This window comes from Eretmochelys imbricata, chromosome 1, assembly GCF_965152235.1.
Source record: "Eretmochelys imbricata isolate rEreImb1 chromosome 1, rEreImb1.hap1, whole genome shotgun sequence".
In the NCBI taxonomy this organism is placed as follows: Eukaryota; Metazoa; Chordata; order Testudines; family Cheloniidae; genus Eretmochelys; species Eretmochelys imbricata.
Genome location: NC_135572.1, coordinates 211450595 through 211474968, shown reverse-complemented (window position 1 = coordinate 211474968; position 24374 = coordinate 211450595). Strand labels below are relative to the sequence as shown.

General features: G+C 45.9%; 1 protein-coding gene across 1 annotated transcript in view; it reads left to right on the top strand.

Annotated features, from left to right (window-relative positions):
- Window positions 1–20769, top strand: part of LOC144266170 (scavenger receptor cysteine-rich domain-containing protein SCART1-like) — an 85231-nt gene extending 64462 nt beyond the window's left edge. Inside the window, 11 exon segments of the mRNA XM_077819490.1 lie at window positions 3530–3844; window positions 4325–4639; window positions 7870–7932; window positions 8019–8333; window positions 8680–8715; window positions 9083–9220; window positions 10093–10173; window positions 13245–13328; window positions 15353–15442; window positions 16536–16688; window positions 20645–20769. Of these exon segments, the coding sequence (XP_077675616.1) occupies window positions 3530–3844; window positions 4325–4639; window positions 7870–7932; window positions 8019–8333; window positions 8680–8715; window positions 9083–9220; window positions 10093–10173; window positions 13245–13328; window positions 15353–15442; window positions 16536–16688; window positions 20645–20769 (1715 nt within the window).
- The last annotated feature ends 3605 nt before the right edge of the window (window positions 20770–24374 follow it).

The following is a 24374-nucleotide window of genomic DNA, read 5'->3' as shown; positions in this document are numbered from 1 at the left end:
TGGACCTATAAAGGAAGTAGGCATTGCAAAACTTATCTTTTAGGAGCTTAGAAAATCACAGGAATGACGTGATCTACAACACCTGAGTTAGGCGCCCTATACAATGAGTGGGAAGAGATAGGAGCCTTAGAATGGGACTCACAAAAGCCAGCTCACTAGTCAGGAAGCCTTGTAAATTAGTCAATGGGAGATGCTAGTGAGGGGTGTGTCCTAAACTCTGCCCCTCTCATGGAGACAGGCACCTAAGTGTATGTCTACCCAGCAATTAAACACCTGCAACTGGCCCAGATCAGGTGCTGCGAGGATACCAGAGCCTGGGCCCCAAGCCAAGCCCAAAGGTCTACACAGGAATTTTTAGCCCTGCAGCCTGAGCCCCAGGTCAGCTGCAGCCATGTCACAAGTCTTTTATTTCCGTGTAAGTCTGAGCTGCAGGGAGGCACCAGTCTCAGAGCATGCTCCAGGAACTGGGGGAAGAGAGGCATTTCTGTGCCTAACTCGTGTGCAGAGTCCGATGTGGTAGACATGTCAGAGGACATCTAACTCCATGTAGAACAGCAAAAAGGAGTGGGGGGTGGGGGGGGAGGAAGGAAATAGAAAGAAGGAGTGCCGCTTTTATCCCAGTGGTTAACACACTCACCTAGGATGTGGAAAGTCCCCTCTTTCCCTGATAAGTAGGAGGGATTTGAACAGAGATCTCCTGCCTCTAGGATAAGCACTCTAGGCAATAGAATGATTCTTTCTCTGCCCAATTATATTTATTTAATTAAAGTGGAACAATGTCAATGGGAGAGAGACCCACATCAGGATGTCTCATAGCCCAGTGATGAGAGCCCTGTCCTGAGTGGTAGTAGATCCCTGGAAATAGAGAACCTTAACTCTGCCCTGTAATGACACCACACAATAACTTACATTTATAGTTAATGTAAATGGTATTTGCTCTCCCAAAATAGATTAAACAGATTTCTAAAGACACATTAGATTGTTTCATATTTTCCCCTCATGGTGTCAAGGGAGCAGGATCAGGTAGGGGTGCTCCTCAGAACTCGAGTGGGTCAGAAACCAGAATTCCCATTCCACAGGAAACTGGGAAAATTTTGATTTTCCCCTCCAAATTAAAATTAAAATTTGAAATTTCACACAAGCAAAAATTCCAAAATTTTGTTTCAGAAAAATTGAAACAACATTTTGTTTTGACCCCATTGCCTTGACTTTTATGTTTATTATAATTGTAATATGACATAATATAACATAAAAGTAGAAATGATAAAGCAGAAATTAAACATTTCAGCATTATTGAAACAATATGTTTTGATACTTTGATCTAAAACTTTGAAAAAATCAACACAATTGTTGCAATTTTGTCAAATCATCATTTTTGGATGGAAAATGTTTCTGTCTGACCAATTCAAATAGTTCTTCTGAGAACCATACTGGGAACCTCTCTCCTCTCCCAGCTCTCCAATATGATGCCTCTATGCATCCAGTCTAGAGTAGACAGCTTAGTTTCTTGTAGTTTTATCACATTGCACGAATGGGTGGCCAGTGACCCGGCCTTTGGGGGAGGCTAGCCCCCAGCCTCTCCCCTTGTGCCCAAGGCCCCGCCCCTCCCCTTGTGCCCCCCTTTCTCCCTCCCCTGGTGCCTAAGGCCTTGCCCCTCCTCTTCGTCTTCCCCTCCCCCACCCCCCCAGGAGCCCAAAGCACCCCACCGTGGCCCCCAGCCCTAGCACAAGGGGCCGGGGGGCGAGGCCCCAGCCCCAGTGCTTCAGGCAGCTGGGCCACCTCCAGCCCCTGTGCACTGGGCAGCCAGCCCCAGAGTGTCAGGCTGTGTGGCTGCAGCGCCCCCAGCCCCAGTGCGCTGGGCAGCACAGCCCCAGCCCCAGCCACTCGGAGTCTCTGCAGGAGGCAGGCCAGCCAGCCCCAGCCAGCCTGGGCCAGACAGGGCAGAGCACTGTGTACCACAGGAGAGGGCCTGGCCTGGGGGCAGATCGTGGGCTAGGCTGTTTGGGGAGGCACAGCTTCCCCCGTCTTTGATACTTGTTGCCCATGATTGCAGTCTCATATCTGTTCTATTTACCTTTCTTGCCGCTAGGTCTCTTTAACTTTTGCTCCTTCTCAGCTGATCCCAATGATTATATGTGTTTCATATTATTTTTTACCAGACATATTCACTTCCATTTTCCTGAACTGAATCTCATTTTGATTTCCTTGCCCAAGGGCCACATTGCAGGGCTGGCCAAACTTACTGGCCCGCCGAGCCACATACGATGGTCTTCAGAAGTTCAAGAGCCGGAGCACACCTGCCAGGAGCCAGGGCTCAGGGCTTCAGTCCCATTCCTGCTGAAGCCCCAAGCCTCGGCAGGTGCACCCCATAGGACTGAAGTCCTGAGACCCTCCTCCCTGCTGGACAGAAGCTCCTACCCCACCACCAGACTCCAAGGCAGAGGTCCCGAGCACCCCCCAGCCCCGCACCACCCCGGGTGTGATAGGCAGAGAAAGGGGGATAGAGGGAGCTTGCGAGCCATAACTTAATGGTAAAAGAGCCACATGTGGCTTGTGAGCCACAGTTTGGCCACCCCTGCCATATAGTGTCATCAGGATGTAAGCACAATTCTCTTTTGACTTTAGTGTGGATTTATATTTAGAAGTTAATGGTATATAATGGGGCTTTATATTTTTGCTTATGATTTCACACTTTTCAGTGTTCATAGTCTCTCCCAGTTTTGTATAATCTGAGACTTTTGCTATATATAACATATTGCCATTTTATCATTATATTTTGTGTTCCTCCCTGTAGCTGATCACATCCTAGCCAAAATCATATCTAAGTCAGAATGCTGAATGCTGAAAGCTTGATTTTGTGAGAAACTTTATCAAATGCTTTACTAAAATGCAGAGTTATTACATCTATTGTATTTTTATCATCCATTGATGTGATAGCTATTAAAAAGCAGTATAAGGTACTTAGCATGACCTGTTTGTAAATTTCAGCTTCTAATGGCTTATGGTTACATTGGATTCGGGATAGGAATATGAATTACAGGACAGTAGTAATCAGGATCACTTACATAATTGTTAAAATAAATTGGTGCCGTATTTGCTTTCCTCTAAGCTTCTAGTACCTCCCAATTCTTCAGCACTTACAAACATAATTATTAGTACTTAAGCAAACTTGTGAGCTAATAATTCCTTGAATGCCCTCTAAACTTATTTTCAAATACATGTTTGAAAAGATTTGAGTTTTGAAGGCATGACTGATTCTGCAAATCCACAAACTCTCAGCAAGTTCTTTCTCCTACGTAAGTCAAGCATTCAGGATTAAGCCTTATTCCCTTATGCACTTTTAAGATCTCTTTACCATGCCTTAATCACTTTCTAACTCTGCAGACTTCTTCTCTTTATGTTTCATGTTAAAGACAGACTTTTAAAAGCATTTCAATATTTCAGCCATTGGAGCAGCATCATTGGTTTGCATGGAAGCTGTCCAGTTATCATTATATTACATATTACCCACTGGGATTCATCCTTGTAGGGAGCAGGCGGATCCGGCTGGTGAATGGGCCAGGTCGCTGTGCCGGGAGAGTGGAGATTTATTACAATGGTACTTGGGAAACAGTCTGTGATGATTCCTGGGACCTACCAGACTCCAATGTTGTTTGCAAACAACTGGGATGTGGACGCGCCATCAATGCAACTGTCTCTGCTCATTATGGGCAAGGATCCGGGCAGATCTGGCTGGACGATGTGAACTGATCTGGGAACGAATCTGATCTCTGGGAGTGTCCTTCCCAGGGCTGGGGCCAGCACAACTGCAGACACAAAGAGGATGCAGGAGTTCTCTGCTCAGGTCTGTTCTGTGAATGATCTCGTGAGTTTGGTTACTAGGGAATTTAATGAAGTATATGGGTGTTTGGGGAGAGAGATAAGAATAACAGAAAGTTTATCTCCCTTTCCATTTCTCTATCTGTCTTTCTTCCTGACCTATCCACCTGCAATGGTCACCATTAAAAAGTCTACATTGACAACAGTTAATATCAAGGGGTACTGGAAATATTGTATTATTACCTTAGCTTTAGAACATGTATTAAATTCTGAATCTTGGGTACCATTGTGTGTAACTATTGGTGAATGGTGTCTTTTAAATACCAATTCCATTGTTAATATGTCTGTCGCTGGTCTCCAGAAAAGTCTTTCTGACTTGAGAAATGAATCTTGCTTCTGTAGAAGAATGCGCAGGTTTGTTAGCGATCTCAGGGATTCAGCCTTCAAACCACAGTGTGTTTCAGAATCAGAAAATGTCACAGCCAACTTCTGCATTTCCTTCTAGGGCTCATGGATCTGAGACTGGTGAGCGGCAGTGCCTGTGCTGGGCGGCTGGAAGTTTTCTACAATGGGACATGGGGCAGCGTTTGCAACAGTCCCATGGATGCGGTCACCAGGGCACTTATATGCAAACATTTGAACTGCGGAGACAGTGGGATTCTTTTAAGAGACTTTACATATGGAATAGGCTCTGGCCCCACCTGGGTGGATGGCATTCGGTGCAATAAGCAGCACAGCTCCCTGTGGCAATGCCCGTCAGACCCATGGAATCAGCAGTCATGTAGTACCAGAGGACAAGAAACCCACATCTTTTGTGCAGGTAAATAGTAAACTATTTACACTATATAAACACTCAAACCACAAGTCTAACTCGCTGACAGGTTTTGATATAATTGTGGTATTTTTTATTTTCACTATATTTTATGAAATTCATAGTTATATTCTTTAAACATACTCAGCAATGGCACAAACTTATTTTCAGTTTCTGAAGTTATAGAGATAGGAATGTAGTCTGTTAATAACAAACATGGAAATCAATTATTAAAAAATACCCATTATACAGCATGATCAGTTATGACCTAATCCAACACCCAGTGAAGTAATCAAATCGAAGTAATCAAATCCTAGATTTTAAGGTCTGAAGAGCCTGTTACAATAATCTAATATGGCAGGCCATAGAATATTAACCAGTAATTCCTGCATAGCCCAGTGGTTCCCAAACTTTAACAGCCCGCGAACCCCTTTCACTAAATTGTGAAATCTCGTGAACCCCCTCCTAAAAATGAATATTTCTAGGGATTTAAGTTGAAATTTCCTCCGCACTCTGCACTGCGTGGGGCTCCTGCTGCTGCACCCCGTTGACCACCCCAGTCAACTGAGCTCCACTGAGCTCGAGCTGCAGGTCCCGCTGACCGCCAGGTCTCAGGCTGCCAGCCCCAACTGCCCGGCCCTGCTCTCCCTGGGGCTCCAGCTGCCAGCCCCGCTCAGAGCACTGGGGTTCAGGGGGCTGGCTCTCCTGCTGATGGAGGCAGGGCTCAGGCTGCGAGCCCCAACTGCCCGGCCCCGCTCTCCCTGGGGCTCCGGCTGTCCCACCTGCTGCCTCCAATGCCCAGGGTCCTCTGACCGCCATTAGTGAAATTTTTCTGGCAAAGCACCTGTAATGTTCTGCAAACCCCCAGTGGTTCACAAACCCCACTGATCTAGCCTATACATTCTGGTTTAGCTACAGCATGTCTTTTAGAAAAACCTCCCATCTTGAATTAAATACTTCAAGTAATGGAGAAGCCACCTTGGTAAAATGTTTCAATGGTTAATTACGGTGACTGTTAAATAAACTGTTCTTTATTGCCAGTCTGAATTTATTTAGCTTCACCTTGCAGCCACTGGATCATGTTAGGCTTTTGTGTACTAGATTAAAAAGCTTTCTGCTCTCAGAAATCTTCTCCTTATGTAGGTACATAAACACTATTAACAAATAAAGCCCTTCACTGCCATTGTTAGTAAGCAGTGTTTCATACTCCACTTCAGAGCTGCAAAAACTGGGATCAGAATCCTGCTGTCTACTGTGGCAAACTCAAGTGTCAGCCAAACAAGAACACTGCTTTCCAGAAAGCATTATTATCCCCATTTTATAGATAGAGAACAGATATAAAAACTGTCTCAAGGAGTCTGTAGTATAACCAGGAACTGGCTGCAAACCACTTGTGTTCTACGCCAATGCCTTAACCTCAAGACCACCTTTTTTACCTGTTGATTTCCATGGGTATTGGATCAGTCCCATAGTGAGACCCAGTAAGAGTTATCCACTAAATACTCCTGGGGAAATTCTGCACCACTGCGCAATGCAGAATTTTGCAGAAATTAATGTTATGTGTACAGAATTGCCTTTCCCCCCACAGAAATGGGCTGCAGTACTTCTGGCCACCACTAGGGGCCGCTGGACCCAGCAGAGCCCAGCTCGCACATAGAAGACACTGCTGGGAGGAGGGGGAGGAAGCTAGAGGGTTCCCAACAGCTGCAGTTCCCAGCACACCCTGAGGGAAGGAGATGGTGGCATGCAGGAAACTCCACACAAGCTGGGGACCCAGCATGAGACTGTTTCTTCCTCTTGATCCCTGGGCTCTGAGGGGTAGGGGGCAGGTGTCTGGGCTGGGGGGGGGGCATGACTGAGCTCTGCGAGGGAGGGAGCAGGTATCTTGGCAAAGGGGGGGGCGCCGCGGCTGGGCTCCGGGGGCGGGAAGGTGTGGGAATCTGGGCCAGGGGGCCCCCGCATCTGGGCTCTGGGTGGGAGGGGGTTCGGGTCTCTGAGGGAGGCGAGGGGGCAGAGAAACAGGAACTGGGTTGTCATAGGGGTTTCTTTAACTCTCTACTCCTGGGGAATTTTTGTCTGTGTCTGTATTGTTACAGACATACTTGCTGACAGGTATTTTGAAATAAATTACCAAAATAATTGAAATTGGCATGATTATATAGTGTTATTTTGACAAATAAAATTTGCAGAATTTTAAAATATTGTGCACAGAATTTTTAACATTTTGGTGCAGAATTCCCCCAGGAGTAGACTAAAGAACATCAATAGTGTGCCTTTATGGTTAAAAATCTTCCTGGGAATAACAATCTGAGGTCTGGGCTGTGAAGTCCATTGATAGATCCGTGTCTGAAGCATTATTTATATTACTGTAACACCTAAAGTCCCCAAGGCCTCAATGCACCAGGCACTGTAAAAACACCGACTGAGAGAGGCACTGCCATATGGAGTTTACAGCTGAGACAGACAAGGCAGGTGAGAGGAGATGCAGAGGGACATGGAGATGAATTAACTTGGCCAAGATCACACAACAGATTGAAGGCAGAGACAAAGATAAAACACAGGTCTTTTAAGTCCTATTCTAGTGCCATAACCAGTGTCAATATACTGCCTCTCAGTGTGGGAAGGTACAGACCTGCAACTCCTACATAGCTCGTTCTGAGTATTAATATTCCTCTTCTATTGGTTCCTGCAGTGATGAAGGTGCATTTCAATTCATGTGTCTGTTTACATTCCAGTCACTGTGCAGGGGATGTTGTCTGAGTGGGGAGATGGAGTAGATTCCAGGCTGGTCTACACTAGAAAATTAAGTCGACCCTGCTAATTTGCGCCGGGGGAAATCCATGCCCCTGAGCGATGTCATTAAACCAACCTAAATGCCATGTAAACAGCACTAGGTCAGGGATGCGTATTACCTACACTGAGAACCCCTCCCTCTGGCATAGGTCGTGTGTACTCTGAAGTGGTGCAGCTGTGCCATTGTAGCATTTCAAGCGTAGACAAACCCTTAGATATACTGTCCTGCCAGTTACATAAAGACACGTGCATGCCAGCTGGGAACTGATCAAAGATTTCAAAATCCAGAGAAACACCAGAAGAGCTAATTATCCCAATTATCAGATTTTAGCTTTTGGCCAGTTTATAAAGTGCTGGTATTGGGGTTTGAAATACCAGTAAACCCTACGGTATCCTGCAGCACACATGCTGCCCAGTCCAGTCACCTCAGTGTTTTATCTCCATAGGTGGGAAAGGGAAACCATCTCAGAATCCATTTGCTGAATGCCCGAACTCTACAGACTGCACAGGTATCTCTGCCTCTCTGTGTCTCCTCCTCAGTCCCTAAGGACATTCCCAGCTGTCCCAGTAACATGTGAGGTTTCTGTATTTCCAGACCAGGAGAAGTTACGTGTCGTGGGAGGAGAGGACAGATGCTCGAGGAGAGTGGGGGTTTGGTACCGTGGCTCCTGGGGAACAGTCTGTGATGACTCCTGGGACATGGCGGATGCTAACGTTGTGTGTAAACAACTGGGCTGTGGATCTGCTGTATCTGCTCCGGGCGAGGCTGCATTCGGTGAGGGGACTGGTCCCATCTGGGTGGAGATGTTGAACTGCAGAGGGACAGAGTCATCTCTCTGGGACTGTCCTGCCAAGCCCTGGGGTGAGAGTAACTGTGGTCATAAGGAAGATGCTGCAGTGAATTGCTCAGGTGAGTGACAGGAGATGTTTCTGCTTTATTATATCATTTTTAAGGGGGAGCAGGTGTCACAGCAGCTGGGTCCCCATTCCTGCCCACAGACCAGGCCTCCTTTTTCCTTAAAAGACAAGATGTGTTGGGACTTTTTTTTATTCTAAAGTGCTAGGGCATCAGACAACGTTGCTTCCTTTATCTGGCACAGGCTAAGCCGCTAAGCCTGTGCTGCTGTGAGGAATATATCATGGGTGAAATGTAGGTGATGTGCAGAGCACATGGGGACTCAGAGGAACAATCACGTAACAGCATGTCATCACCCCCTCACTCCGCGCTCCAACTCTCCTTCCTTTTCCCCTTGCAGGCGTGACAGAGACAACAGCTTCACCGGCTACAACAGGTAACACATTCTCTTCCAAGCAAGGGTTAAATTTACCTACTGCCAGGCTCGCAGGGGAATGAGCTGGAACCTCCACCCTAAGAAAATGAGCTTCTTTACACAGAGTGTGAAATCTAAGGGTGAATGACACCCGGGTGGGAGCTGCAGGCCGTGCTGAGCAGGACGATTCCTGTCTATTGGTTCTAGCCCCCAGTGCAGGGCCCACGATTTAAACAGCAGCCTGTGAGCTGCCCCCATGGTGTACAGACTGGGTCCCAGGCCATTACCCTGCTTCCTAGGTGGTTCAATAATACACTGATGAGCTCCTCTGGGCCCCCCTGACTCTCACAGAATAATCTCTCCCTGTCGCATGTTCATTTCCACCCAGCTCCCCCGCGCCGCCCTCCAACCGACAGTGGGAGAGTCACGGTGCCTGTGGTCATCTGCATTATCCTGGGGGTCCAGCTCTGCCTGCTGTTAATCATCCTGGGGGCACAGGTGCAAAGGGCCAGGGCACAGCACAGAGGTGGGTCCTGATTAGTGTCACTGTCTGAAATGCCTCTGCAATAGCGGGGGAGCTGCAGGTGTGGAGAGGGGCATTGGCAGAACTATGAGGGGACCTCAGGTCTATGCTAAGTCCTGTCTTATTTAATATTGTCATTGATGATCTGGCTGTAGAAATGACCAGGAGAGCAATAACTCTTTCAGATGACACTAAGCTGGGGGCATTTGAGAGCAGTGGTGACAGAGAAATAATAAATAGGGGATTAGAAAGACTGTAAATATTGACAAAAAATAGAGATCACATTTGGGAAAGTACAAGAAAGTGCATGTGAGGGAGGACAGTGAACAGAGAGACTCAGTAGGAGGGAGGGTTTGAGGAAGAAGAAATGCTGGAAAAGAGCTTGGGTGATAATGGCCAAAAAATCAAAGACAATTCCAATATTTGGCACTTTTCATTTTTTAAAAGGTGCAAAGACATTTGCTAGTTAATGCCCACACAGTCCCTAGGCAGCATGTGTAGAAGTACTAAGTATATATATGTAAGTGCTATTTTGCTCATAGCTGTAAACACCAGTTTGGGAGAGAAATTATTTCAGGTGATACCAGGGAGAATAACAAAGATTTAATGAGATTAATGTACAATGGGAAAATTTTAGGCTAAATATGAGGAGAGACTTGTGACAGTGAACTAGCCCGTGGGAACCATCTTCAAAGGATTGTTGTGGAAAGGAACATGGTATCCGTTGCCTTTCAAATGTAGACTGGACAGAGCATTAGGAATGTGCTGTAGGGATCAGTCCTGGACTGGCCCCAGGGCACAGGACTGGATGATCTAATAGGGTTTCCTATCTATAGTTTCTATGACCCTATGTAAACACTGTCCTTTTTTTTCAGGTGCCACAAGACCCTCAGATCCCGTGTATGAGGAGATTGATTATAACCTGATGGGAGAGAAGCAGATATTGGGTCACTCAGGTGTGTGTCTCATTCCTACTGAACTTTCCATCTTGAGACCATGACCCACAGCTAGATATCCTCAGCCACCAGCTCTGTGAACCCTGGACTGCTGTGGGCATTGGGCCCGTGAAGAGACCAGTTATTGAACTCATGTAGGTGCAGTGACAGATTAGCCACTGGGCCAACGGGGCCTGTGCCCAGGGTCCCCGGACAATTGCGGGGCTCTGGAAAAATCAGTGCTCCCACACCACGATCTGCTTTGCCTGCCTCTCCTGCCGGGGAACGGGATCAGGTACAGAGTTTGCCTCACTCCATATGCCTGCGTGGCACTCCTGCCAGGGAGTGGGGAAGCCCCCACAACCTGACCCCGCTTCTCGGCAGGAGCGCCAGGGGCAGAGGCAGGGGACTACTGATAGAAAGGGTGGGGAGGGGCTCCCACTTGCTCTGGCCCAGGGCCCCACAAAACAGTAATCTGCATCTGGTTAGGTGAGCCTCCTCCCCAGCAGACTCTGCTAGACCCCATTCTCAGGGCAGCCAGTCCCATCTGCCCATCCCGTAGCCTTGGAGTGTAACTAATTGTGGGTCAGGAAAGTGACTGTCTCTGGGGCCAGGCTACAGCATCATTTGAAAACTGCTGGAGCAAGGTGGGGGTGTCAGCAAGGTGGGAGTGTCAGGGTCCCCCCTCTCCACTCTGCACTCTGGGGTAAAGATGTGGGGACCTGCAAGAAAGACCCCCTAAGATTATATTCTACCAGTTTAGGTTAAAACTTCTCCAAGGCACAAATTTCTTTCCTTGTCCTTAGACGGTATATTGCTGCCACCACCAAGTGATTTACACAAAAATTCAGGGAAGGGTCACTTGGAATCCCTATTCCCTCGCCATATATCCCCCAATCCCCTTCACTCCCTTTCCTGGGGAGGCTTGAGACTAAAATACGAACCAGTTGCCTTAGCAAAGTGAACTCAACCAGACCCTTTGTCTTTAGGACCCTGAAATCAATCAGGTTCTTAAAAGAAGAACTTTTATTATAAAGAAAAAAGTAAAAGAATCACACCTGCAAAATCAGGATGGAAGGTAGCTTTATAGGGTAATAAAAAGATTGAAAACACAGAGGATTCCCTTCTGGGGTCAGCTTCACAGTTACAAAAACAGGAATGAAACTACCTCTGTAGCATAGGGAAATTCACAAGCCAAAACAAGAAATAACCTAACGCATTTCCTTGCACTACTTACAGTTTCTGTGGTTTTAGATGGATTATTCCAGGTATATGTTTCAGAAGATATTGTACCTGCTTGGCTTCTCCCTCCATCCGGAGAAGGAACAACATACAGAACAACAAACAAATCCTTCCCCCCTAGATTTGACAGGTTTCAGAGTAGCAGCCGTGTTAGTCTGTATCCTCAAAAAGAAAAGGAGTACTTGTGGCACCTTAGAGACTAACAAATTTATTTGAGCTTAAGCTTTCATGAGCTACAGCTCACTTCATCGGATTTGAAAGTATCTTCTTTTCTTATTGGTCCTTCTGGTCAGGTGCCAGCTAGGTTATTTGAACTGCTTAACCCTTTACAGGTAAGGCAATCCAGTACAGCTGCCAAGGAGAGATTTTATGATACTTCATAATAAAGATTGCTACCCTTCCCCCTATATTCAGGACAGGGAGAGGGAGTATTTTTCTTTAAGAAGTGGTGTTACCTGTACAATTTATGACTCCGCCCCTACCCTCTCTCGTGGGTACTCAGGGCATAATATAGGGCTCCCCCCATCCTCATGGGTTCTCAGGGCATAAGGGACCCAACTTTATCCGTCCGTGGGCTCAAGACTCTACCCCTCTGTTGGCTCAGGGCTAACACCCATTCCGGATGGATTCAGGACATACTAAATATCCTTAAACATGTACAAGTATTTATTAACAATTAGCAACAAATCAACAAAATACACACACCAAGCATCTTATGCTCACCACTCCCAATAAAACAGATGGACGTCTCCTGATGGCCAGTCAGGGTCGTGTTGTTTGTGCTCTGGCTTCTGCACAGTCTTGTCCTGCAAGGTTAAAAAGTCCTAGCAGCTTTGGTCTTGAGCTGTATCCTAGAGTTAAGTTCCAACAAGCTTGTCTTTTGACCCTCATTATGTAATTAAAATAAGGATTTCTCTTATCTATACCTTAACCAATTATTTTACTTAAAACATAGCTATGTAAAAACACTAACCAATCATTTGCACTATATGGGGATTCACACAAGCAAGCATGTGCACTATTTCATGAAATAACAAAACTAGCTTTGGTCGTTGTGTCAGTTTCTTTACTGAAAGCTGAAAGTAGTGTCTGCTGACTATTTAGGTGTATTTTTAATGTGGCTAGCTTGTTTTTCCTTAATTCTGATTCAGAAAGGTATTTAGATGAAAATGTATTGTGATTTGTTTCATAATGACTTTTCAAGTTGCTTGCTTTGTAATGAGCGAGCGATGCATTGCGGATAAGGCCCAGGGGTTTGCCACCTTTAATAGTGAATCAAAATCTTCCTCCCAATCTGATTTAAAACTTTGGTTTTCTTCTTCATACTTGTGTTTCTTACAATCTGAAGATGTCATTGTTATCCACGAAATTAACATAGGGTTAAAACTTAAATCTAAAACTATTCAAATGTGACATATGAACAGTAAACACAGCCTGTATTCTGCAGAATGCAGGGAGATCACAAACACCCGAAGTCAACGCAGCACAACTTTTGAATACAGAATGATGCAATTTCCGGACATAATGCACATATGAGTGAGAGCTTCTCTTTCTGTGAATCTCACTCTCACACTATCGGGTTCACTCAGTAGGAAAGAAAACCAATTTTGAAATTCTTTCACTGATTTGTATAGCTTTTTTAAAAAATTGGTGTTAATATTAATTTTAACCACAACTTGTGTTAGACCGTAGTTTCTTCACGGGTTGCACTTCAACTGTAGAAGAGCCTTGGTCTGGGTATGCCTGGAATATACTGATGCTGTAAATCCTGCTCTAGGACCCGAGTGCATCAGCCAGCGGTCAGTTTAGCTGCTCTCACTTTGATAACATCTCATTTGTTGTCTCTCCAGTCTCCTATGCAGAGGATTCAGTGACGAAGCTGCAGTATTACACCGGGGACAGTAAGGGGGAAAACGATTCTGGATCAGAACAAGGTAATGGGGTAAGGTGGCATACAAAGACTCAAATCTGGGTGGAGAATTTAATTTCCACAGCATTTTCTGTAAAGGCTGTCATTTCCCCTCACTCGATTTCATGGCCCAGCACTGATTGTATCCCTTCTGATGGGATCAGATTTAACCAGACTTTCAAAGATTTCTGATGAACCCTGTAATGGAAATATGTGATCAAATCCTGGCTCTTCCTGTGTGCAGTTCATGGTACCCTCCCCCACAGGAGGAGCTGCAAGGAATGGGGCCCAGAAATATTTGCTTGCAATGGAAGAATCTGAATTTCACATCTGGCACCGAGCATTAAACAAAACGCTAATCTGTTCCCATGGTCTTACCCACCTGCTTCCATGGCATGAACACAAGCCCGAATCACAATCTAGCCCATATAATCTTAGAGATTTTACACCATGTTTATATAGTCCAGTCGGATTCACAAAGGTCAGTTTTAGTGCAGCAGCTACTGTCTTCCAGTCAGTGTGTCCAGTGTTAGCTTAGCACCAACACAGATCCAGATCCCATGGAAGGGCTTGACAACATTGCTATTGGATTCACTGGGGATGGGCCCCAAACTATTTATGAGAAAGTAAAGGTTGCTGTGACACTGCACCCCATATTCTTCATAGTGATATTATAATATGATTATGGAATAATTATGAAACATTTTGTACAAGACAGGTCATGTAAGGTGTCATTGGAAAAGTTATGATTTGCTGAATATGATTATCCTATTTGTATGCATGTATCATTTTTGTATCTGAAGTTATAAATATTGACTATGGATCTGTATTGGGCTTACTCTGGAACACACCTACAGCCAGCCTTTCAGGTACTATAATGAAGAAGGCAGACAGTGCCAATGGCTCATCAACAAAGACAATGGGCTGTGGAATAGCTTAAACTTCCTGAGAACGCTCCAGACAGCCTGTAAGTAATGGCTGCTATGACTCAGCAAGGTATGCAAGGGCATGTGACCAAGCCACATGACTCTGAACTCCATTTTGGGATGTCTGTATTTTTCCACAAACTGGCCTGGGAACCAAGATTAAAACATATGGTCCTGCCATATGCTAAACCTATATAAGGCAAGAAGTGACATCATCCGTGGTTCTTCACTCCCAACACAAGAAGACTCCTAAAGGAAAAAAGACTGAACTGGGGGAAGTGCTGAACCCAGGCTAAAGGGATTTCTAGCCTGTGTATGAAAACGTTGGGATTCCTAGCTGTAAAGCAAATGCAGCTTTTACCTTGAGAATCTGCAAGCCTGCTTGTATCATCAGTCAGGATGAGAAATTAAGTCAAATCCTATCCTTCTAGTATGCATTTTTGTTTATTTGCTAGGTAATTTGATTTGATCTGTTTGTTATCATGTATAATCACTTAAAATCTATCTTTTGTAGTTAGTAAACCTGTTTTTTCTTTATCTAAATGAGTGAGTTGGAATGAAATGATTGGAAATGTAAGCTCAAGGAGCAAAGGCTGTTGCATTTCCTGTGCACATTGAGGGGGAGGCAAACTGGATAATAAATTCATAGTGGCCGGGGTTTGAACCGGGGCAGGGTGGTACAGCTCTGGGGTCCTGGACTAGGAAGCTGGCAGTTGTTTTGGCTGTAGCCTCTCTATTTTTGGTTCATACAGTGGCTGGTCAGAGAGCCTGCATGTAACTGCAGCTGGGTGTGATGCTGGTGGAAGTGTAGGTCTGGGAGTGGGTCTGCAGCTTGTCACAGCAACACAGTGTGAGAGGGACCCCAGGCAGGTGAGTCAGAGGGCTCAGTGGTACCCCAGTTCCAGGTGGCACCCCAGAGGGAACCTGTCACAGTGACACCACTCCTAGTTTGCAGAACGTCCATGACTTTCCCTTTTCTCCTTGATCACCCTGTGACTTCTCCTACAAACACCATAATAAACAGCCTGGACTCCAATGCAACAGGCACTTAATGGGGAACTAGAAACCTGCTCAGGAACTGGGTGTGTTCAGAGGGAGCTGAGTGTTGTGTTTGCTTTTCCAGAGGGCGCTTCCCCTGGGGGGTCTCAGTTGGATTACGATAACGTGGAGGAGCCTGCATTGAATGATGACCCCCAGACTCCAGCCGACCAAGGTGAGGAGTGAATCTGCCTTCTGGGAGCAGCATTATCCCAGGAAAAAGTTAATAATATTGTCTTTGTAGACACAAAAATTGTGCTTTATGGGTTTGCTCTTGTAAGGTGCTGAGCATCTTCAGTCCCGCTGCGATCAGTGGGAGCTCAGAGTGCTCAGCACTTCACAGGATCAAGCCTTCTGCAAGCAGCTGTTTGACAAACTCTTCTCCCATAAAGCATGGCTGTGTGCAACGGTTTAGTCCAGAGATGCACTGAGAGGACCAAGAAGTAGCAAAGCATGTGGTGCCGCAGGTCAGAATAGAGGCACATTAGCCAACCAGTGTGACTCTAGAAGAAGGTTGTTCTCCCCCTGCCCACACTGCCCGATTCCAGTCACTGATCCCTGGCCCTCACTTTCACGTGCACTAACATTACTCACAGTATTAGGGGACAATCTCTCTGGGCACAGCCCTCTGATCTGCAGTAACGGTCCCTCTCCACCATTCCTGCCTTTGCTGGGTCCACTGATCTAGATGTGAGTTTCACATGCACTGTGATATGTGAAGGGATGTACAGATTTCACACACAGACCCATATCTTGTCCTGAACTGGTGGTACAGCTTCCAGAGGCTGCAGATCGAGGGTGGTTTATGGGCCAGACTAGTTCAGGGAAATGGAACAAAACAAGATTTGAATCATAATTGAAAATTTAGGAAGTGGGTGATAAACAGATCAAATTAAAGTGTCATTTATCTGTTACTAATTACTAATTGATATATAATTAGTATAATAACAAATTACAGTGCAGAAATCTTCCTCTGACATAGACCCTACCCCCACCCACCTCTTTCCAGATCTCCCACATCCCCACCTGGGTTTCTGCTTTAGGTTCCATCCAGCAATTTACAGACACATCAAGTCCTTAAAATGTGTCAGATAAATGTGACCTGTATAAAATTCCTCTGACACTGAGGTTGCGAGGGGAGAAGGGTACTTATGATCTCTTATCGTTGTGGGAGTGTCAGTACCTCGGGGCTCTTCCTACCTCGTGTATAATTTATTTCTCTATTCAGTGGAAGGTCTCTTCTCATTACCATTAATTCTCTGTTTCAGAGGGCCCTACCTTGCCTGGAGATGTCCCAGGGGATAGTTATGACGATATCAGAGAAGTTTCTGACCCTGAAGATGTTTCTGGTTCAGGGCAGTATGCCCCAGAAGTTACTTGGGCCCCTGGAGAGAGTGACAGGAACAGGGATTCACGGAGAGGTGAGTGGGGGAAAAGCCCTGTTGCAATTCTTGCAGTTTGATTGCTAGTATCATTATGGCTTGGTATACACTACAGAGTTAGGTCAATGTAAGGCAGCTTACGTCGACCTAATTATGACACTACACACTACAGCCTTGCTCCTGCTGATGTAAGTGCTCTACTACTCCAACATAATAACTCCACCTCCATGAGAGGCATGGGGCTTATGTAAGTGCAGTTAGGGTGATGCAATGTCTGTGTAGACACTGCCTCAAGTACATCAGCTGATGGCTGTCATTCCTGTCAATTTCATGGCTCCATGCTAGACAAAATTGACAAAAAAAAACTGGGTTGGGAGCTCCCTGCTCCCAGCCAGGCTACACTCGCCCTGTTCCCTACTCCGAGCTGGGTGGTGCCTGACAAGCTCCCACACTCCTTTCTCCCAGCCGCACTGCACCTGCCTGGCTCCCCACTCCCAGCTGGGCTGCTGCCTGGGCTCCCAGGAGCCACCTGGACAACAGGCACAGAGCTCCCCGCCAGGAGCCCAGGGGGCCAGCCACACTTCTGGAAGCAGGGCGTGGGGATCTGGCTCCCAACAGAGGGAAGCCAAGAGATATGGGGCAACCAGGCTCCTCAGCCCCCCACACTGCCCGTCTTAAGTTTGTGGAAGAGCTCCTGGTGAGGACCCACACGATGGGCAGAAGGAGGACAGCGTGTACATAAACCATTGCAGTAATTACTGCGGTGGCGTAAGTGACCTAAGATAGGCCAGCTTAAATTTCTAGTGTAGACTTGCCCGATATTTGGTAAAAGATGCAGCTCCTAGACTTAGATGGTTACATGATAATCTCAGCTTTCAGTTTAGAAAAGGAAGTTTTCTAGCCCTCATGGTTGCAGAAAGAAGCCTCAAATTGTTAGGGGGCTTATTGCTTCACCCGCTTCCTTCCCTGGTCCTTCTCGCATGACAGAGAGCAACAATACCCGAAGTCCAAAGGTGCAAACAATTCGATGTTTATTGGGGTGAACTTCCAGCAAGCATGATTCCAGTTTCCTTCCTTAGTGTCCTCCTTCCCAGCTCTGACACCACAGAGCCTTACATCTGTGTCCTTGTTCCTATTCCTGCCCTTAGCCAAACATGATTCCAATTTCCTTACCCCCATTCCCTGTTCCCATCTCCCCCTTTAGCAAAACATGATTCCAATTTCCTTACCCACATTCCCTGTTCCCATCACCCCCTTTAGCAAAACATGATTCCAATTTCCTTACTCACATTCCCTGTTCCCATCACCCCCTTTAGCAAAACATGATTCCAATTTCCTTACCCACATTCCCTGTTCCCATCTCCCCCTTTAGCAAAACATGACTCCAATTTCCTTACCCACATTCCCTGTTCCCATTTTCCCCACACACCCACCCACTCACTTCCTGATTGACTGCAGGCTATATAGTAAAACTTGAGTTCTGCTTTGCTATACCTTAACCAATCATTTTCCTGAAATTTAACTAACCAATCCTAACATATTGTAACATAATTATGTAACCAATTATATCCCACCACCTTAATTAGTTTACACCCAGCAAAATTAATTATACAGCAGACAGGAACAATCACAGAACCAGACAGAGATTATACAGACAAACAATAGCAAAGTGGGAACTATAATGACAAGACAATACAGAAGTGAGGATTTCACATCCCAGCTATTGATAAGTGAGTTCTTGCCAGGCAGGATGCTATCAAACTAAGTTTCCTTTTACATTTTCTAGGCACTTCCCTTTTTCTGGAGGTGATAGGCACTATCAGGAGAGGATTGTATTCCTAACAGCCCCATAGCACCTGATTTCAGTGTGACTAGTTTGGAATGTGAGGATGTGACTGTTCGCTTCCTAGCTTATGGCTGCCTCTGCTGCTTAGCCAAAGGCCTTAGCCTAAGCACAGGGCCTCAAACTGTCACAGTAAGAGAAGGACCTTACACCGGCAGACAGTGATTTTGATTCTTTCTTTTATACCTCTAGAACTAGCCAAGTGATAAGAATACACCTAAATTCTTAAAGTACAGGCCTTTGCAGACAGGCCTGAATATCTATATCCTAACACAAATCATGAACCAAGTTTAACCTAAAGGCTTAGAACCAGAAGACAAACAGAAACCAAAAGGAAACCAAAATGTTTTTTTCATCTCAAGATTTTTAAGCCAATCTCATGATATGTGAGGTCTTACTCCTGATTTCCAAACACTTGGAGATGGCAGTGCTGGAAATGTCCATGTTTCCCCGTGACCCACAGGAACAATCTCCAGGTGGGAATGTGGGTTATGCAGCAAGGAAGTGACGCTGGCCAAAACGATGGCTGTGAGGAGTCTTCTCTCCTTGTCTCTGTGCGTGGACACATTTGAGATAAAAATTGCAGAAAACGTTGCTGGGCCTATGTATTGGGAGCAAATAACCTGGGACAGCCTCTATTGACCACTAGAGGTCACTGTCACTTCACTAAAATACAGCTATTGTTAAACTAATCTTCTCAGCTGTATCCGACTCTGACTTCTGCTAAACACTTTTAAATGGACTGAAATACATGATGATTCCTAGATAAGGCCCTAATCCTGCAAACACTGGAGCCCACTTGTCACTCTCATCATATGAATATTCTCACTGACTCAAGGGTGGCACCAGCCTCTTCCTGGTGAGGGGACTGAGGTGGGCCAGACAGAGAACGCTGCGCGCGGGGGGTGGGGGAGGTCTGTGCTCCTCCTCACCATGAGGTCCCACCCCTCTCTGTTGCCCTGCCCCCGGGCCAGGTTGCAGGCTGGAAGCCAGAGCCAGCCAGTGCCAGGCACTGGCTGATTGCAGCCGTTAAAAGCTGTCCAGGCAGGGAGACCTGGCTCCTGGCTAACAGAGCCCTTGGGAGGCGGGGCCCAGGAGCCTGGGCCAGAGCAGGTCAGTCTAGGCCACTGTGGGGAGCTCCAGACTGTCCACCTGCCCTGGATGGCTCATCTCGGCAGGCAGGGACATGGGCTGGGGGCTGGTGTTGGGCACCCCGGCAGCCCACCTGGGCTTACTTCTCTGCTGCTGCTGGAGCTGGGCACCCAGCCAGAAGCTGCCACTCTCTCCACTCTGCCTTCAGAGCTAGTTGACTGGAGAGTGGCAGCTGCTACTGGGTGGCTATGGGGATGCTAAGACAAATTTTGGGGTGGATATAGCCTCTGCAAGCCCCACCCTAGTGCCAACTTCAGTGGGACTGTCCAGATCAGCAAAGTTACATGAGTCTATTTGCAGATTCAGGACCTGAGTGTCTTTTCTCCAAACAAGGTGGCAGTGCCCTGGATGGTAACGGGAAGAGGAGGGCCCTGAGATGGGGTTAGTTAGTGGCCTGGCTTCAGGTTTGAAACCATGCTCTTCAATATGCAAATAGCTCCATTAGCATTGTACCAGAGCACCTCACAGTCTGAGGCTGGGGGCTGAGCTTCCACTTTGTACCTCAGAGGAAAGTGTGTTGGGATGAAATGTGCATTTCATTGTACTTGATGGGAATAACATGTAAACATGTATTGTGTGGGCAGGATGAACTCTATGACATCCTCCCCTTTTGTGTTACTTGCCTTTGCATGTCCCCTGGGGTAGGGACCCTGCCCTGCTCCTCCCCCCCAGGTCTCACCTGGCACATGTCCCCTTAGGGACTATGCCAGCTATCAGGAGTTAGAGCAGTCCCTACTGAATCATCAGGAAGGTGTCATCAAGTCACTGACATCCCCACACTTCTGCACCCGGCAGATCTCAGCATGGAGAGAATCTACTCCCAGATGTTTTCTTTGTGGAACAGAATGACATAATGAATTAAACCTGTCAGGATCCCAATCAGAGGAACAGAGGGGATAATTCACAGCGCATACTATAGGCTGCTCACCCATGTTAGGTGAGTGCCCATGGGTGTAGAATAGATATATTGGCTGTAATGTGCATCCTTTGATATTTTCAGATTGGAATCTGCACTCCCTAAGAAGTGAAGGGGCCTCAGGGACTGAGAGAGATGGCCCATTCCTGCCTCCTGGAGACCCGGGTTATGATGATGATGAAGCTGTCGTCCCTAAGACATCAATATAAGAATGATTGAGTTCCAATCAAATATCCTGTGAGGATGTAAATGCTGTATGATTAGACTCTTTCTCTTCTAAATGCTAACTGGGCATGGGGGCATCAGAGATAGTCCCTGCCACGGATCTAGTTCAGTCACCTTTTATATTGGGGTTTTATGTAGTTGCAAGAAATATAAGTGTGACTGAGACGGGGTCTGTGATTTTTCCCTGTAATTTCTCATTGATCAGATTGCCTGGATCTTGTCCTGCTTTTTTATTCCTAATATTTCTTCATTGTGAATTTCTGCTTTATCATATTGAATCCTTTTAAAAAGTTGATTCCAGGAATGATGCTTCTCTCCCAAGGTGCACAAGGGATCATAAGGGAGTGAGATGGAGTCTGAACCACCAAAAAATAATAATTGCAAAATGTCACCTCTCGGTATTGCAGGTTGTTCAATAGGGTGTTGGATGGAGAATGAACGTTCCATCAGTCGTGTGGTAATGGTTAAAAACCCAGGAACAGAATAATCCTAACTCCAGAGATGGCCCTAACCGCCATCCAAACTCCAGACTTTCCTTTAAAATCCAGGAGGATAAATGGACATTATTTATAGGAACCTTAATGCACACACACAATTAGATAGCAGTTAAAAAGATACCCCCTTCCCATCCTCTTCTCTTCTCCTCTATACAAATTCATATACCATGCCTATTACTCTAGCACTGGAGAATCTTTCAGTGGTGCATTAAGTGTAAGGGCCTTCATCTTTGGTTTATACTGATTTTTAATGAACATTTGCTGAGTTTTACAAAAATCATTATTCCGTTTTTAACAATTTTTACCCAACTTTTAGATGTGCTGGAACTCCATCTCGCTGCTCCAGGAGAAATGGCAGCTTGGTAACCTGGGTGACCCAGGTTACCAAGCCACCATCTCTCCTTCCAGAGTGGGAAGCCAGGTCAAAAGCACTGGAACAACTTGAGTGTTGTGTATGTACTGGTGTCAATCCCACACCCACCACAGACATATTACCAGCTGTACAGATAGTGCAGATAGTCATCAGCAGTCAAAGCAAAATAAAGGTAGTGAACTACTTTTTATGATAAAATGGGTTAAAAACAAAAAACTGTAACTGTTTACATTTCAGAACATATTGGGGGGTCAGGGGGGCTTGAAAGTTTAAAAAACAAATGCACAAAAAAATCTTAGGAGAAGAGAGTCATATTTCCCTGATATTTCCCCAGCTAACTGTCAAGTTAATTTTTTGTACTGATTTTCCACCATTTTTTAATTTTTGAAATAAACACTGAGACATTCCTTGGAAATTTCAAACAAAATAAAAATCTAAAAAGAAGGCCCTTAATGAAGTGACATTATTGTCTTTCATCATGTGTGTTCATTCTGCCTCCCTCCTGTGACCCAGGGAGCCAATGGGCAGAGGGCACACTATACCAGAACTCTTATCGGGCCTGACACTCTCATTGCTCCAATTCACTCATAATCTGTATCTAAAAGGTGTTGTGTAAGATGTTCTATGCAAACTGCTAACATGCTGCTCATTAATATAATGGCATGATGCATATACGGGTGTGAAGAAATAAAGATGTGTGCTGGAAATATATTTCTAAAATGTATTTGGCAGACCATGCCTAAGCGCTGCCTTTCTCAAAGAAAGGAATGTGTTTTTGCAGCGTGACTGAGTCTCCAGTGTAAATTAAGCAAGGTGTGACCTAAGACAATGAAAAGGACATTTATAAGCAAGGTAAACAAAGCCATCATGGGGGGAATTGACCAATTAACCATCTTGATGCGGGATGGAGGCTACACTCCCAGAAAGCCTCCCTACCTCTTGAAACAGGGTCAGTGGACTTTGAGAAGATATAAACAGAGGCAAAAAGTTGTTTTGTCATCCATCCCAGACAACAGGTCACAGCACCTTCAAGCCTATGACAGTTGAGTCCTGTGGTGTGGGGGACCAGGGATGCTGATGATTCGATGTGAGTTAGGAAACTGATCAGGCAACGATTGTAACTTGCTAGAATTAAATGTCACTTGAAAGTATGTTTTGTTTGTTTTATTTGTAAACTTTCCTATCTGTTACTTGTAATCACTCCAGCCTATGCCCTCATTAATAAACATTTTTTTTTGTTTGATTACAGTAACATCTCAGAGTTATGCATTAAGCTGAAGTGTGGGTTTTCAGCCAAACTATCGGGCTGCTGTGTGTACTCTGTCTCTTTGGGGGCAGGGAATGCAATAACTTATGTGAGGGTACAGTGAGAGGGACTGGGCACTGCAGGGGAGATGATTTTCAGGAGTCTGTGGACTGAAAGGGTGAGGTTGGTGTCACCCTTCAAGGAGTAAACAGGGTGGTGGAAGCCAGGGTGTGATCAGGCTGCTTATGTCAGGGCCCTGAGCCAAAGCTGCACAGGAGAGAGACACCCAGGGTTACAGGACAGGCGGTGACGCAACCCCTTACTGGTCTGGGTGAAACCCCAAAATGTCAGAAAAGGGCCTTAGTAAAGTGACATTATTTTCTGTCATCATGTGTGGTTCATTCTCCCTCCTCCCCTAAGAGAAAAAGCACATACAGATTTTTATGGAGGGTTACAGGCAGTTATTGGTGGTTTTGTTTTATGATGTGCTACAAGCTTCTGTTAGTGAAGGCAGATTGAAGTAGCCCCCTGGCAAGTGGAACAGAAAGAGGTTCAGGTGATTTTTGTAGATCCGGTGGGAGTTTGTTCTAAAGTCTTTGATCAGCCCGCCGATGCACCCCACCTACAAAAACTGTCTGTTGCACATATGAGCTTTCCCCTGGCCTGAGACAGCTCCATTGTGCCTGAGGGACAAAGGTGATGAATGCAGTCATGGAATATGAGGGAATCCCTGAGGTGTCCCAGGCCCAAATCATTAAAGCCCAGATTTTCAGATGTATTTAGGCTCCTAACTTTCATTGATTTCAACGGGGCCTAAAAACCTCTGAAGCTCTTGGTTAAATATATGAACTGAGACCTTGAATTAGAGATGATATTCTATGGGAATATCTAAGAGAAGGTTAAAATGCCTCTGTATGTGTGATATGGTTGTGTTGTATGTGTAATAGCCTTGGGGTTTAGAGAGCGTGGTCCCTTTAAAACCTTGTGTGTGGCCCTATTAAAACCAGGGTGGGTGTGTCCGTAGCTCAAGACAAGAGGGCTACAGTGAGCAGGCCATCACATAGTGAAGCAGCCGAGAACCTGCCTGCAGCCTGGGAGGGACAGAGTGACTGACTGGGGAAACCCCAGAACAGGAGCCAGGAGGAGCATCCTGCCAGGGAGCAATCACCTGAGAAGGAGAAACCAGAGCTGGACCCACTATCACTGTTGCCCAGAGCGATACGGGGCTGTGAGTACTGAGGCTTGTGACCTTGCATTGGGAATAAGGAGAGAGACTGTATTTAGCTAAGTGGAGAAGTTATCGCTCTGTGTGGCATTGCAGAGAGCGGCAGAAGGGGGCACCAGAGGGCTTTGTTGGGGAAAGTTCACTGGCACCAAAGATGACCAGGAGCACCCAAGACTCACTGCCAGACTGGAACTCTGTCCAGTACTCCTGAACTTTGAGTGTAGATGCAGTGCTAGGTGTCTGTCCTG